The 15661-nt window shown below is 58.4% G+C and overlaps 2 protein-coding genes across 2 annotated transcripts in view; one reads left to right on the top strand and one right to left on the bottom strand.

Annotated features, from left to right (window-relative positions):
- The window catches only part of UQCRC2 (ubiquinol-cytochrome c reductase core protein 2), a 22958-nt gene extending 11321 nt beyond the window's left edge, over window positions 1-11637 (bottom strand). The window contains exon 1 of the mRNA XM_078618570.1: window positions 11613-11637. Coding sequence (XP_078474696.1) covers window positions 11613-11637 — 25 coding nt within the window. The remainder of the gene's footprint in view (window positions 1-11612) is intronic.
- Window positions 11638-12045: 408 nt separating this feature from the next.
- The window catches only part of PKD1 (polycystin 1, transient receptor potential channel interacting), an 80252-nt gene continuing 76636 nt past the window's right edge, over window positions 12046-15661 (top strand). Inside the window, 1 exon segment of the mRNA XM_078618568.1 lies at window positions 12046-12338. Within this exon segment, the coding sequence (XP_078474694.1) occupies window positions 12169-12338 (170 nt within the window). The 5' untranslated portion in view covers window positions 12046-12168.

Here is a 15661-nt window from a genome sequence, read left to right as displayed (position 1 = left end):
GGGGGGGGGGCAGAGCATTGTGACGTCATATTTGAGGGGGGGGGGGTCTGACTTTTTGTGACGCCGTGTGACGAGGGGGGGGGGTCAAAAATCGTCCAAAATCGTGTGACGTCATTTATGGACGGCCCCATACTTCACCACCAAATCGAGGTACAACAAGAGATGATGGTGCTGCATTGTTGATCTCTGCTGCCGACAATGTAGCACTGGCCCCAGGCAGCCTGTGACAACCTTGCATTAAATTACATTTCTCATTTTTTCGTGCAATTCACAAGGACCATTGCCCGAAACGTCGGCAATTATAGGTTAGATGTTTCATTTGAAGACCACTCACATACACGTGTAGGGCTGTTACGGGAGGGCTGTAAGTGCATACGATCCAATGGGTAACAAACACAGTGGGCGGAGTTACGGGAGTACACGGGGGGGGTGCCCGCAGCGACGTCCGCATCAGGCAGCCTGGGGGGTTGTGATCCTGATGGGGGGTATAAAGGGGGAGGACAAAGAGAGCTCGGGGCTCAGTCTGGGAACGAAGGAGGAAGAGTGAAGATCCTCTAGCTAGAGCCCTGGACTCCCCTCGACGCCGCCCTTGTCAGGGCTGCAGAGGAGCGAGCCAGAGGCGTGGTTCCGTGAACCAGGGTTAGACCCTGGGACTCCGGAGACCGTAGCCCGACTCACCAGTGTCGGGCCAGTTAGCCTCCCCTAGCTCGTTAGAGGAGGACTTGGGGATAGGTGAGATTAGCTAGGGGGTATCCCCAGTTATCCGGGTGAGGGGGCCGCTACCCCCTCTAGTGTTGTCCTGTACCGATAAGCTGAAATAAATATACGTGTGCCTCAACCTGGGTGTCCAGCGTCTTCACCGGTACTTCATCTGGTGTCAGAAGTACTACGGACATGGAAACACGTCAGACAGCTCGAGCCAGAGTACCGGAGGAGGACACTGCTGAAGTCGTTGAGCCCGAGGCGGCTCACCAAGACATGGCGCAGCCGGGGGGCCGACGCGTTCCTACCGGGGCATCGGCATGAAGAGGGGCCGCAGCCAGACGCGCTACGGCTGGCTCACGAGAGACTGGCGGAGCTACTGTACGCCGCTGCCGCCACGCTGGAAAACATCACGCGGCTGGGGGCTGGTGGTCCACCACGGGGCGAGGGGAGTCGTCAACCTGAGCGCCTTCCCGCCATTTCTGAAAACTCAAACTTTGAATTTCCCGCCATCGTCACGGCAGCTGCGGAGGGCGTGGCCGGGCTCAACCTTGGGTCCGACACCGCTCTCGCTGGGACAGCTGCGTCATCTCCAGCGGAGGGAGCGTCATCACATCCGCGACAGGCGATTCCATCTGCCATTCGCGCCGACGCACAGCCGAGTCCCGGGGATAGCAGCCTACAGACGTCCAAGGCGAACGCTGCGCTACAACAACGGCTGCCTCCGCTGAAAGAATTTGTTGGTGCAGAGGGCGACTGGGGCGGCTTCCAGCGACGCTTCATCGCCCACCAAGAAATGGCAAGGTGGTCCGACGATGAAGCCCTCTGCGCGCTGCCGGCGCTCCTCGACGCAGACGCGCTCGCCGCCCTCACATCGGCGCCGAAAGAGAAGCGGTCTACTCTGCCGAAGGCACTACAGCTGCTGGCCGGGGTCTATGGACCTTCAGCGGAATGCAGAGAGCGGTTCTACGAGCGCAAGCGGGGTGAGAAGGAGTCGCCCCTGGCATACAGGACGAGCCTCCTAGCGCTGGCTAAGACGGCTTTTCCCCGTATGGACGACGATGGCGTGGACGCGATGGTCACGGAGAAAATACTCCTCCTGGCAGACGACCTGGACATCGCTGTCGTCGCACAGGAGGACGCCGAGATGACCTCTCTTCAGGCGGCGCGCCTCCTTCACGCCAACCTTCTGTCCCTGCGGCGGAAAGCCAGCAGGGCATCGGCAGGGCGTGCGGTGGCTGCAGCCACCCTTCCGACGGAGGAGCTCTTCGCCGTCGACCATCGACGGCAACAGGCGCAAGAAGTACGGTCGGCCCGGGACGGGTCAAGCCGTTTCAACCGCCCGTCGTCTCCACCGGGGCTCCCGCGGTGTTTCAACTGCGGCGTCCGGGGCCACGTCGCCTCGGGGTGCCGCTCTCCTCGACAGCGCGGGACGACGGCTCGACGGGACGCCGGGCCTCCTCCTCCCAAGCTCCAGCAACATGACCCGGCGAGTCGCGGCACCACACATGTTTGGCCAAAGCACCTACCCGTTGCACGCTCTCGCACCACAACAAACGGGGGGCCGATGTCGCGTTGCGAGGGGCCAACGCGGATCACTGCGGGGACTCAAATCGAGCCCAAACAGTGGTCCGTGTTGGCCCATCGCGTGGTAGCCGCGTCGTCAGGGTCGTCGGCCGTAGTCGGACACATTGACGGGGGTAGAAGTACGCATCTTGGTCGATACGGGGGCATCGGCGACAATCATTTCGGAATTAATTTACAATATTCTGCCCGTACAAAGCCGGCCTTTACTGCCGGTTAACGTCCCATTCTATGCCGCTAACGGGGGCTCTCTCGGCATCATGGGACAGATTCGAGCGCAAATTTCTATTGGGGACATCAAATTGTCGGGGCCGATTTTCGTTTCCTCCTCGCTGGCGGTTCCGTGCCTGCTGGGGACGGATTTCTTAGGTAAAATGCCCATTCGTATTTTGATCGACCAAGGATGCATTGAGCTTCCATCGGGGCGGCGCATGGCGTTCCTGCCATCCCCTGCGGCGGCTCGGTCGGCGTTCGCGACGGTACCGGCGTTCGTCGTTGAAACTGTTCGTGTGCCGCCGGGAGCTCAAATGCTAGTGCCTCTGAAACTTCGTAAGCCCTTCGCTAAGGGCATAGGGGATCAGGGTGTTTTGCTGGGACCGTCTAGGGCCGGGGTTAATGGGCCTCATTTGATTCCGGCCCAGACCGTCGTAAGAGGGGACGGGGACCCTTTCATCGCGGTCCTAAATGTGGGATCGCAGACGGTGGTGGTTCCTCAAGGGACGGTGCTCGCTCACGCGACGCCAATGCCCTGCGAGGAACCTGTCGCGAACCACGTTGGCACTGCTTCCCGGATGCTCCCACATTCGGACAGCGATGAAGGGTGGATCGACGCGCTTTGTGCGGGATCGACGGACCTGACAAATTCAGAGCGCCAACAGCTTAGAACGCTACTGAGGGAATTTTCCGACGTTTTCAGTCGTGATAAATATGATTTGGGTTGCACTCACCTGCTGCGTCACCATATTGACACGGGGTGACAGCGCGCCAATTCGCCAAAATCCGTTTCGGTTAAGTCCCGCCGAAAAGGACCATGTCAAATCGGCTGTTGATGACATGTTAGCCGCCGACATCATTTCTCCCTCCACCAGCCCGTGGGGAGCGCCGATCGTCCTGGTTAAAAAGCAGGACGGCTCGTTGCGGTTTTGCGTGGATTTTCGGCGCCTTAATAAAATTTCGGTTGCCGACGCATACCCGCTCCCACGGATGGACGAATCGCTGGACGCTTTGGCGGGAGCGCGATTCTTCTCCACACTAGATTTACTTTCGGGATTCTGGCAGCTTCCTCTGGACGATGATTCTAAGCCTAAAACTGCTTTCCGTACACCGCACGGCCTGTTCCAATTCAACCGGTTGCCGATGGGCTTACACTCAGCGCCGGCAACTTTCCAGCGATTGATGGAATTGGTTTTGGCTGGATTGCAATGGGAATCGTGCCTGATTTATTTGGATGACGTTATTGTCTTTGGTAAAACTTTTGATGAACATCTCCAGAGGTTGCGGGCGGTTTTCCTAAAGATGCGGGCTGCTAATTTGAAATTTAAGCCCCAAAAATGCCATTTGTTACGCGAGTCGGTGCGTTATTTGGGGCACATCGTAGGGCGCTCGGGTATTGCTACCGATCCCGCCAAAACGCAGTGTGTCAGCTCCTGGCCGACTCCCACCTCGGTGGGAGAGGTCAGGAGTTTTATTGGCTTCGCATCATATTACCGACGCTTCGTCGCTAATTTTGCAACAATTGCCAAACCCCTACACGCGTTAACATCTAAAGGGGTTCGGTTCCACTGGGGTCAGGATGAGGAAGCTGCTTTCTGCTCCCTTCGGGACGCGCTGGTGAAGGCTCCTCCCTTGATTTACCCAGATTTTTCGAGGCCGTTTTTGCTCGATACCGACGCGAGCAACACGGGTATTGGAGGCGTGCTTTCCCAGGTGGTTGACGGCGTGGAACGGGTGGTCGCGTACGGCAGTCGGGTGTTGTCTCCAACGGAGCAAAGATATTGTGTCACCCGTAGGGAACTGTTGGCAATTGTCTATTTCATCCAACAGTATCGCCCATATCTGTACGGTCGGCATTTCACCGTCCGCACAGATCATGCGGCACTGCAGTACGCCCTGAAGGTTCAACAGCCATCGGGACAATTGTCCCGATGGCTGGAGGTCCTCCAGGATTTCAGTTTTGAAACCACTTATCGTAAGGGCGTTCGCCACACCAACGCTGACGCTCTGTCACGGATGCCAACCGCCTCCGAATGCGCATGTCTCCTGGGGTCGGGGCGTTGCAAGCCAGTGGGGGACGTGATGGTTCCGGTCCTGGCGGCGGCCGCCGACGATGAAACGGGAGTCCCCATTGATATCGCCGAACAGGGGAGAGATTCCCTGCTTGGATTGCCCGTTGATGAATGGGGGCGCCTCCAGTTGGAGGATGCCTCCCTCCTCGCGTTGCGTCGTCGCGCCGGGGAGAGGGGGCGTGTGACGGGTCATGCCGACGCATGGGAAACCCATGCGGGCTTGCTTATGCATTGGGACGGGAAATCCCAGCGTCACCGGCTGGTGGTCCCTTCTGGCCTACGAGGGTAAGGTGGTGTGGGCTGCTCATGAGCGCCTCCTCCACCTAGGTACCCAGAAAACACTCGCCTTGCTTCAGCTGAATTTTTTTTGGCCGGGTATGACAAGGGATGTTGCTGATCTGTTGGCGGCATGCCCTCAGTGTGCGCAGCGCAAACCACCGGCACGGGAGTCGAACCCGCCCTTACAATCCATCCAGGTCTCCAGAATAAATGAACTGGTCGCACTGGATATTCTGGGGCCATTCCCCGCCACCTCCAGGGGAAATAAATATTTGCTTACTGGGGTCGAATATTTTACGCGCTGGCCTATGGCCTGGCCCCTGGCGAATCAGTCGGCAGCAGCCATCGTCGACGCCTTTGTCCAAGGTTATGTCATGGACAAAGGTGCCCCGGAGCGGTTGTTGACCGACCAGGGTAGAAATTTTTCGGGGAAACTCCTAAAACAAGTCTGTGATCTCCTGGGAACGAAAAAAATTCGAACCTCCCCCTATCACCCGCAAACGGACGGGATGGTCGAGCGTCTGCATCGCACCATCACGTCTATGTTGTCGCAGCAAGTTTCGGACTCACAGGCTGATTGGGACTTACAAATTCAAGGGGTTCTAGCGGCATACAGATTGGCTCCCCATGCTGCGACGGGGTTTTCACCTTTCTTTCTTATGTATGGCCGCGAACCCGACCCACCTGTTCGGGCACAGTTGCAGATCCACGTGCCGCTGGGCAAATCTAAATTGGACGATCACGTTAAATTTAACCTTGACAAACTGACTGAGGCGCGGGATGCGGCGAGGCTAAATTCTGACAGGCGTCAGAAGGCGAACGAGCGCCTCAGACTGGCTCGCGCGCACGTGCTGCAGTGGAAGCCGGGGGACAGGGCATGGCTGCACTGTCCCCAGGTACCACTCGCGACCTCCTCTAAACTCGTACGCCCGTGGCGGGGCCCCGTCGAGGTTATTGAGGTTTTGAGGCCTCAGTGCGTTCGAATCCAATGGGGAAGGCGCCGGTGGTTTGTACACCCCTCTAGGCTGAAGCCGTTTGTTGCGGTGCGGGGGCCCACGCCACGCACGCGAGGCCAAGCATGTGGGGGGTCGACCGACTCGGAGGGTCCGTCGCTGCTCTCGCCTGATGTGTTGCCGGCTGTCCCACCCACAGGTGTACCGGGAATGACGGGCTCACGCCCTGGAACCCCCACAGGTGATGCCGACAGTCGCGCGACTTCAATCGCGACCTCACCTCGAATGGGACAGCCGCCACCGGATGGTCCGCCGTCCGGGGTTGCCCCGTGTGACGGGCCTGCGGCAAGGACGCGCGCTAAAATGCGCAGACTCTTATAATATACAGCAGGAAGAAAAAGAAAAAAAAAAAAAACTTTTCTTATTTATTTCCTTCACGTGTCATGGTTACTGTATGCTGCGTCGGTGGTGTGCTCCTTGCACACTGAGTGTGTTGTGTTGTGTGGGCGCGGTGTGTGTGTTGTGGGTGCGTTGTGTGTCGTGGGTGTGCTGTGTGTGATGGGGGAGTTCCTGGCTAGTTGTACATACGTGCTTACGGATTTCGTATTTATGCGGGGGGGGGGGGTGCGTCGGACATTCCCTTCGGGGGTATGGTTGTTGTTCTTGTTGTTGTTCTGCTATTTGCATTTTGTTGAAAAAATGAGGCACACACGGGGTCGAGGGGTAATTGTTCCTTTATTTGGAATTGTTGCAGCCGGGACGGCTGCGAGCTGTAATGGGGGGGGGTGATGTAGGGCTGTTACGGGAGGGCTGTAAGTGCATACGATCCAATGGGTAACAAACACAGTGGGCGGAGTTACGGGAGTACACGGGGGGGGTGCCCGCAGCGACGTCCGCATCAGGCAGCCTGGGGGGTTGTGATCCTGATGGGGGGTATAAAGGGGGAGGACAAAGAGAGCTCGGGGCTCAGTCTGGGAACGAAGGAGGAAGAGTGAAGATCCTCTAGCTAGAGCCCTGGACTCCCCTCGACGCCGCCCTTGTCAGGGCTGCAGAGGAGCGAGCCAGAGGCGTGGTTCCGTGAACCAGGGTTAGACCCTGGGACTCCGGAGACCGTAGCCCGACTCACCAGTGTCGGGCCAGTTAGCCTCCCCTAGCTCGTTAGAGGAGGACTTGGGGATAGGTGAGATTAGCTAGGGGGTATCCCCAGTTATCCGGGTGAGGGGGCCGCTACCCCCTCTAGTGTTGTCCTGTACCGATAAGCTGAAATAAATATACGTGTGCCTCAACCTGGGTGTCCAGCGTCTTCACCGGTACTTCACACGCACAAAGTATTGTTATTGGCCCAATGTATTGAGCGGTTTGCCAGATGTGCAACAGACATCGGTGCGGGGTGGGGCGAAAGGGGAGACAAAGGCGGTCGGGCGTGGTTGCGTCCACGTGGTGAGAAGAGGTGGGTGGGGAGCGGTGGTGCAGTGGTTAGCGCTACGCTGCGCTACGAACCCGGCCACCCGAGTTCGATTCCCGCTTGTGGCCACCAACGGCAGCGACGAAAATTATCATGAACCTGTCCTGGGTCTCCCCTAGGTCGACTCAGCCTCAACTGAGTGCCTGGTGTGCGCTGTGTAAACATCGTCACTGGGGAGACAAAGGCGGCCGGGCGTGGTGCTGGCCACCCACCCCCTCGTGTGCCGTGGTGGCCTTCACAGGCTGATAAGGGGAGTGAGGGGAGGGGTTGAGGGGGGTAAGGGGAGGGGTTGAGGGGGTTGAGGGGGTTAAGGGGAGGGGTTGAGGGGGTTGAGGGGAGTGAGGGGAGGGGTTGAGGGGGAGTGAGGGGAGGGGTTGAGGGGGAGTGAGGGGAGTGAGGGGAGGGGTTGTGGGGAGTGAGGGGAGGGGTTGAGGGGAGTGAGGGGCGGGGTTGAGGGGGAGTGAGGGGAGGGGGAGTGAGGGGAGGGGTTGTGGGGAGTGATGGGAGTGATGGGAGGGGTTGAGGGGAGTGAGGGGAGGGGTTGAGGGGGTTGTGGGGAGTGAGGGGAGGGGTTGAGGGGGGTTGAGGGGGGTTGAGGGGGGTTGAGGGAAGGGTTGAGGGGGAGTGAGGGGAGGGGTTGAGGGGAGGGGTTGAGGGGGGTTGAGGGGGGTTGAGGGGGGTTGAGGGGGGTTGAGGGGGGTTGAGGGGGATTGAGGGGGGTTGAGGGGAGTGAACGGGGTTGAGGGGAGGGGTTGAGGGGGTTGTGGAGAGTGAGGGGAGGGGTTGAGGGGGGTTGAGGGGGGTTGAGGGAAGGGTTGAGGGGGAGTGAGGGGAGGGGTTGAGGGGAGGGGTTGAGGGGAGGGGTTGAGGGGGTTGTGGAGAGTGAGGGGAGGGGTTGAGGGGGGTTGAGGGGGGTTGAGGGAAGGGTTGAGGGGGAGTGAGGGGAGGGGTTGAGGGGAGGGGTTGAGGGGAGGGGTTGAGGGGGGTTGAGGGGGGTTGTGGGGAGTGAGGGGAGTGAGGGGAGGGGTTGAGGGGGGTGAGGGGAGGGGTTGTGCGGAGTGAGGGGAGTGAGGGGAGTGAAGGGAGGGGTTGAGGGGGTGTGAGGGGAGGGTTGAGGGGGGTTGTGGGGAGTGAGGGGAGGGGTTGAGGGTGAGGGAGTTGAGGGTGTTGAGGGGAGTGAGGGGAGGGGTTGAGGGGGGTTGAGGGGAGTGAGGGGAGGGGTTGAGGGGGGTGAGGGGAGGGGTTGAGAGGGGTGAGGGGAGGGGTTGTGCGGAGTGAGGGGAGTGAGGGGAGTGAAGAGAGGGGTTGAGGGGGTGTGAGGGGAGGGGTTGAGGGGGGTTGAGGGGGGTTGTGGGGAGTGAGGGGAGGGGTTGAGGGGGGGTGAGGGGAGTGAGGGGAGGGGTTGAGGGGGGTTGAGGGGGGTTGAGGGGGGTTGAGGGGGGTTGAGGGGGGTTGAGGGGGGTTGAGGGGGGTTGAGGGAAGGGTTGAGGGGGAGTGAGGGGAGGGGTTGAGGGGAGGGGTTGAGGGGAGGGGTTGAGGGGAGGGGTTGAGGGGAGGGGTTGAGGGGAGGGGTTGAGGGGAGGGGTTGAGGGGGTTGTGGAGAGTGAGGGGAGGGGTTGAGGGGGGTTGAGGGGGGTTGAGGGAAGGGTTGAGGGGGAGTGAGGGGAGGGGTTGAGGGGAGGGGTTGAGGGGAGGGGTTGAGGGGGGTTGAGGGGGGTTGTGGGGAGTGAGGGGAGTGAGGGGAGTGAGGGGAGGGGTTGAGGGGGGTGAGGGGAGGGGTTGTGCGGAGTGAGGGGAGTGAGGGGAGTGAAGGGAGGGGTTGAGGGGGTGTGAGGGGAGGGGTTGAGGGGGGTTGTGGGGAGTGAGGGGAGGGGTTGAGGGTGAGGGAGTTGAGGGTGTTGAGGGGAGTGAGGGGAGGGGTTGAGGGGGGTTGAGGGGAGTGAGGGGAGGGGTTGAGGGGGGTGAGGGGAGGGGTTGAGAGGGGTGAGGGGAGGGGTTGTGCGGAGTGAGGGGAGTGAGGGGAGTGAAGGGAGGGGTTGAGGGGGTGTGAGGGGAGGGGTTGAGGGGGGTTGAGGGGGGTTGTGGGGAGTGAGGGGAGGGGTTGAGGGGGGTGAGGGGAGTGAGGGGAGGGGTTGAGGGGGGTGAGGGGAGGGGTTGAGGGGGTTGAGGGGGGGTGAGGGGTGTGAGGGGAGGGGTTGAGGGGGGTGAGGGGAGGGGTTGAGGGGGTTGAGGGGGGTGAGGGGAGGGGTTGAGGGGGGGGAGGGGTTGAGGGGGTTGAGGGGAGTGAAGGGAGGGGTTGAGGGGAGTGAGGGGAGGGGTTGAGGGGGGTGAGGGGAGGGGTTGAGGGGGTTGAGGGGGGGTGAGGGGTGTGAGGGGAGGGGTTGAGGGGGGTGAGGGGAGGGGTTGAGGGGGTTGAGGGGGGTGAGGGGAGGGGTTGAGGGGGGGGAGGGGTTGAGGGGGTTGAGGGGAGTGAAGGGAGGGGTTGAGGGGAGTGAGGGGAGTGAGGGGAGTGAGGGGAGGGGTTGAGGGGGTTGAGGGGAGTGAAGGGAGGGGTTGAGGGGGTTGAGGGGGGTGAGGGGAGTGAGGGGAGGGGTTGAGGGGGGTGAGGGGAGGGGTTGAGGGGGTTGAGGGGAGTGAAGGGAGGGGTTGAGGGGGTTGAGGGGGGTGAGGGGAGGGGTTGAGGGGGTTGAGGGGAGTGAATGGAGGGGTTGAGGGGGGGTGAGGGGGGTGAGGGGAGTGAGGGGAGTGAGGGGAGGGGTTGAGGGGGTTGAGGGGGAGTGAGGGGAGGGGTTGAGGGGGAGTGATGGGAGGGGTTGAGGGGGTTGAGGGGGGTGAGGGGAGGGGTTGAGGGGGGTGAGGGGAGGGGTTGAGGGGGTTGAGGGGAGTGAAGGGAGGGGTTGAGGGTGTTGAGGGGGGTGAGGGGGGTGAGGGGAGTGAGGGGAGTGAGGGGAGGGGTTGAGGGGGAGTGAGGGGAGGGGTTGAGGGTGTGGGGGCGTGGCCGCGTGACGTCACGGTCACCATGGCGCCCCGGCGCGAGGCGTCACGGCCCCGGGGCGGCCGCGAGGAGTGATCCGAGACAGCGCGGGCGGCAACAACCTCCACAACTACAACCCCACCAACTACAGGCGGCAACAACCTCCACAACTACAGGCGGCAACAACCTCCACAACTACAACCCCACCAACTACAGGCGGCAACAACAACTACAGGCGGCAACAACCTCCACAACTACAACCTCCACAACTACAGGCGGCAACAACCTCCACAACTACAACCCCACAACTACAGGCGGCAACAACAACTACAGGCGGCAACAACCTCCACAACTACAGGCAGCAACAACTACAGGCGGCAACAAACAACTACAGGCGGCAACAACCTCCACAACTACAACCTCCACAACTACAGGCGGCAACAGCAACTACAGGCAGCAACAACCTCCACAACTACAGGCGGCAACAACCTCCACAACTACAGGCGGCAACAACCTCCACAACTACAGGCGGCAACAACAACTACAGGCAGCAACAACCTCCACAACTACAGGCGGCAACAACTACAGGCGGCCACAACTACAGGCGGCAACAACATACTGCTCCAGCTACAGCAGCTACTACAGCTACAACTACTACAGCTACAACTACTACAGCTACTACTACTACAGCTACAACTACTACAGCTACTACTACTACAGCTACAACTACTACAGCTACTACTACTACAGCTACTACTACTACAGCTACAACTACTACAGCTACTAACTACTACTACAGCAGCTACATCTACTACAGCTGCTACTACAGCTACTACTACATCTACTACTGCTGTAACAACTACTACTACAGCTGCTACTACATCTACTACAGCTGCTACTACAGCTACTACAGCCTGACAACTACAGCCACTAACTACAACTACCGCTACAGCCTCGAGCCGAGGGCAAAACAACAGGCAGACAGAACTACAGTCATCCGTCTTACCCCCCCCCCCGCCACGTCCGTCTTTGTATCTCCCGATTTGGGGCGTCGCACTTTTGATTGGTGGATGAAGTTGTTATAAATATTAATAACGATAACGGTGTTAATGTTGTTATTTACTTGTTAATTAATTTGTGGCAACGCCTTTGTTGTTGTTGTTGTTACAATGGCCCACTTTAGTAGCGACGTAATAATGGGCATCTTCAATCGGATTGCTTAGAAGTTAACAACAAATGCAATTGACGTTGTAGTTAACGATACGATTATCATCATCATCATCACACGCGCATCAAGTTCTAATTGTGAATATTCTCATTGTAGTCGGGGTACTTGCTGTCGTTTCAAATTGAATGATTCCGCTTGGTACTTGCTCCATCAGACATCCGATCCATCACAGCAGTTAATTAGCACCGTCAATCTCATCATCATCAATCTCATCATCATCATCATCAATCTCATCATCATCATCAATCTCATAATATTAATCTCATCATCAATCTCATCAATATCATCATCATCAATCTCATCATCATCATCATCAATCTCATCATCATCAATCTCATCATCATCAATCTCAGCATCAATCTCATCATCAATCTCATCATCATCAATCTCATCATCATCAATCTCATCATCAATCTTATCATAATCAATCTCATCATCATCAATCTCATCATCATCGATCTCATCATCAATATCATCATCATCATCCGACACAATCATTACAATCATCATCATCAGTTCGTATCCACGACTATGAGACACCCCTCGGCGTGCGCGCTGCCTGCCACTGTGAAGTGATGACAGGGCACCAGCAGCCAGGGCAGCACCAGCAGCAGCAGCAGCACAGCTGCCCCGGGACTGCCCCTGGGACTCTAATCCTCCTGCTGCTGATGATGATGATGACGTTGATGATGGCCGGGATGGCGCCTCGAGTAGCTGCTGTGGGCAGCACGGGGAGTCTGAGCTGCCCTGTCGCCTGCACTTGCCGCTGCCCTCTGCCCCCGCTGCTGCCCGCGGAGTGTTCGGTGAACTGCACGCTGGGAGAACTGCAGCGGCTGCCCCCTCTGCTGCCCGACAACACCTCGTCACTGTGAGTGTGATGGGCAGCGTGTCGCGGTCAACACTGACACGTCAACGCTGACACATCAACACTGACTCATCAACACTGACTCATCAACACTGACACATCAACACTGACACATCAACACTGAGACATCAACACTGACACGTCAACACTGACGCATCAATACTGACACATCGACACTGGCACATCAACACTGACGCATCAACACTGACGCATCAACACTGACACAGCAGCACCTCCTCACTGTGAGTGGGCACTCTGGGTGTGATTGTGGCGTGCCAGGGTCACCATTGACCACACGTGTGGCCACACCGACACAACAATCGCACCAATGCTCACACACACACCAGCATGTCAACACTCACACCAATGCTGACCACCAGCGCTGACACAAACACCGACACCTTGAAAGATCTGGACACAGTCCCATCATCAGTGAACTCCTCCGGCAGGCAAGGCTGCGTTGGCTGGGTCATGTAGCCCGCATGCCCAGCCACCGCATGCCTAAACAGCTTTTGTTCGGCCGGATCGAGGGGGATAAACGGGCGCGACACGGGCTAGAGAAGAGATGGAGTGATGTGGTACAGGAGGACGTGGAGCTGAGTGGACTTGCCGATGACTGGTACCAGCGGTGTCAAGATCGGCCTCTGTGGAGGAGGCTCGTGAAGGACGCTACTGGGCAGTTGGAGGTAGTCGCCCTCGAACAATAACGGAGGGCGGAGGAGCGACGCTCACAACAACGAGAGGAGCGCCGGGTGGCTAAAGCACAGCAAGTTGGCACAGTAGGGGGCACAGGTGGTGCATCAGCCAGCCATCTCGGTCAGTCAACTCATGGCACCTGCAGGGTTTGTTCCGTGACCTCCTGCCAGCGGGCATTCGACACTTCACGTGGCCTCAAAGTGCACCTAGCCTGGTACAGGCGCCGTGGTGACGTCACTGTCACTTAGTGGCGATCAGCGGTTGTTGTTGTGTTGTCAGTGTTAACATGTTAGTGTCATTGGTGTCATAGTTAACATGTCAGTGTTAACATGTTAATGTCATTGATGTCAGTGCTGGTGTCAGTGTTAACATGTTAGTGTCATTGTTGGCGTGTTAGTGTCAGCATTGGTGTGAGTGCTGGGGCTAGAATTGGGCACAACGGCATGGTGGTGGTCAGCGTCCACGCGTTGTTCGCGGTTGCTGAGAGCGTGGCCCGTGTGAGAGAGAGAGACACATCGCTCCGCTGTGAGTGTTGGCGGGCTCTCTCTCCGCTTCCATCGCGTTCGTCCTTCTCGTCGTCTTGGGCAAGCCCGGCTCGTGGGTTCCTACTGAACCGCGTCATGGAGGGAGGGTCCTGCTTGATTGGCAATGTTGCAAGTGGTGGTGGCGGTGGTGGTGGCTTTGGTGGTGGTGGTGGTGGCGTAGGTGGTGATAGTGGCGGTGGTGGTCTTAGTGGCGGCTTTGATGATGGTGGTGACTTTGGCGGTGGTGGTGGTAGCGGAGGTGGTGGTGGTAGTGGCGGTGGTGGTCTTAGTGGCGGCTTTGATGATGTGGTGGCTTTGGCGGTGGTGGTGGTGGCGTAGGTGGTGGTGGTAGTGGCGGTGGTGGTCTTAGTGGCGGCTTTGATGATGGTGGTGGTGGCGGTGGCAGTTGGTGGTGGGGGTGGTGGTGGCTTTGGCGGTGGTGGTGGTGGCGTAGGTGCCTGATAGTGGCGGTGGTGGTCTTAGTGGCGGCTTTGATGATGGTGGTGGCTTTGGCGGTGGTGGTGGTAGCGGAGGTGGTGGTGGTAGTGGCGGTGGTGGTCTTAGTGGCGGCTTTGATGATGTGGTGGCTTTGGCGGTGGTGGTGGTGGCGTAGGTGGTGGTGGTAGTGGCGGTGGTGGTCTTAGTGGCGGCTTTGATGATGGTGGTGGTGGCGGTGGCAGTTGGTGGTGGGGGTGGTGGTGGCTTTGGTGGTGGTGGGGGTGGTGCTGGCTTTGGTGGTGGTGGTGGCGGTGGCTTTGGTGGTGGTGGGGGTTGTGGTGGCTTTGGCGGTGGTGGATGGTGGTGGCCCCGGTGGTGGTGACGGCAGCAGCGGCGGCGGTGGTGGTGAGGGGGAGGCGGCAGGCTTATGATTAACCTATTCAAAGTAAGTTCTGGTCACCGCTTACAACCCCCGACCAACCCCCACCGCACGAAGCGATGCAGTCAAATACACCGGTGCAGAGAGCTCTGGGATGGGTCCATCGTGTCGTGCGCGTGTTGCTGTACGTACGTCAAATTTCTTTCACACCGTAGTAGGCAACCGTGCTAATCGGAGGTGCGGGGGAAGGACAACAAATTAAACACAAAAATTTGTTCTAAAGAAATTCGTTTTCAATTGAGATTTAGTGGCTTCCTAATATCGGACGGAAGAGCATTCCAGACGGCCGCAGGACACGGTCAGATCTTGCAGGACACAGTGAGATCTTGTAGAACACGGTGAGATCTTGTGGGACACAGTCAGATCTTGTGGGACACGGTCAGATCTTGTGGGACACGGTCAGATCTTGTAGGACACGATCAGATCTTGTAGGACACGGTCAGATCTTGTAGGACACGGTCAGATCTTTTAGGACACGGTGAGATCTTGTAGGACACGGTCAGATCTTGTGGGACACGGTCAGATCTTGCAGGACACGGTGAGATCTTGTAGGACACGGTCAGATCTTTTAGGACACGGTGAGATCTTGCAGAACACGGTCAGATCTTGTGGGACACGGTCAGATCTTGCAGGACACGGTGAGATCTTGTAGGACACGGTGAGATCTTGTGGGACACGGTCAGATCTTGCAGGACACGGTGAGATCTTGCAGAACACGGTCAGATCTTGCGGGACACGATCAGATCTTTTAGGACACGGTCAGATCTTGTAGGACACGTCACGACACGTGCCAAATGATTTTGTCCACGGTGCAGCTTGGTAATGTTAAATGGCTGAGGTGCTCGCTAACAACACTTGCCACCCCGGCAGTCCTAAGGCTATACGGGGGACCTTTGTCTTTGTCGTGTGCGTGCAGCTGGCTGAGCTAGGAACCCGGCGACCCGAGTTCGAACCCCGCTCGTGGCCCCCAACACCACCAGTGACGGACTATCTGAACCGGTCCTGAGTCTTCCCTAGTGGTGGTGGTGGTAGTGGTAGTAGTGGTGGTGGTGGTGGTGGTGGTGGTGGTGGTAGTGGTGGTGGTGGTAGTGGTGGTGGTGGTAGTGATGTTGGTAGTGGTGGTGGTGGTGGTAGTGGTGGTGGTGGTGGTGGTAGTGGTGGTGGTGGTAGTGGTGGTGGTGGTAGTGATGTTGGTAGTGGTGGTGGTAGTGGTGGTGGTAGTGGTGGTG

The sequence above is a fragment of the Lampetra planeri genome, chromosome 58, assembly GCF_965212315.1.
Source record: "Lampetra planeri chromosome 58, kcLamPlan1.2.h2, whole genome shotgun sequence".
Taxonomy (NCBI): domain Eukaryota; kingdom Metazoa; phylum Chordata; class Hyperoartia; order Petromyzontiformes; family Petromyzontidae; genus Lampetra; species Lampetra planeri.
The sequence above is the reverse complement of the archived record's forward strand: the minus strand, read 5'-3'. Positions and strand labels throughout refer to the sequence as shown.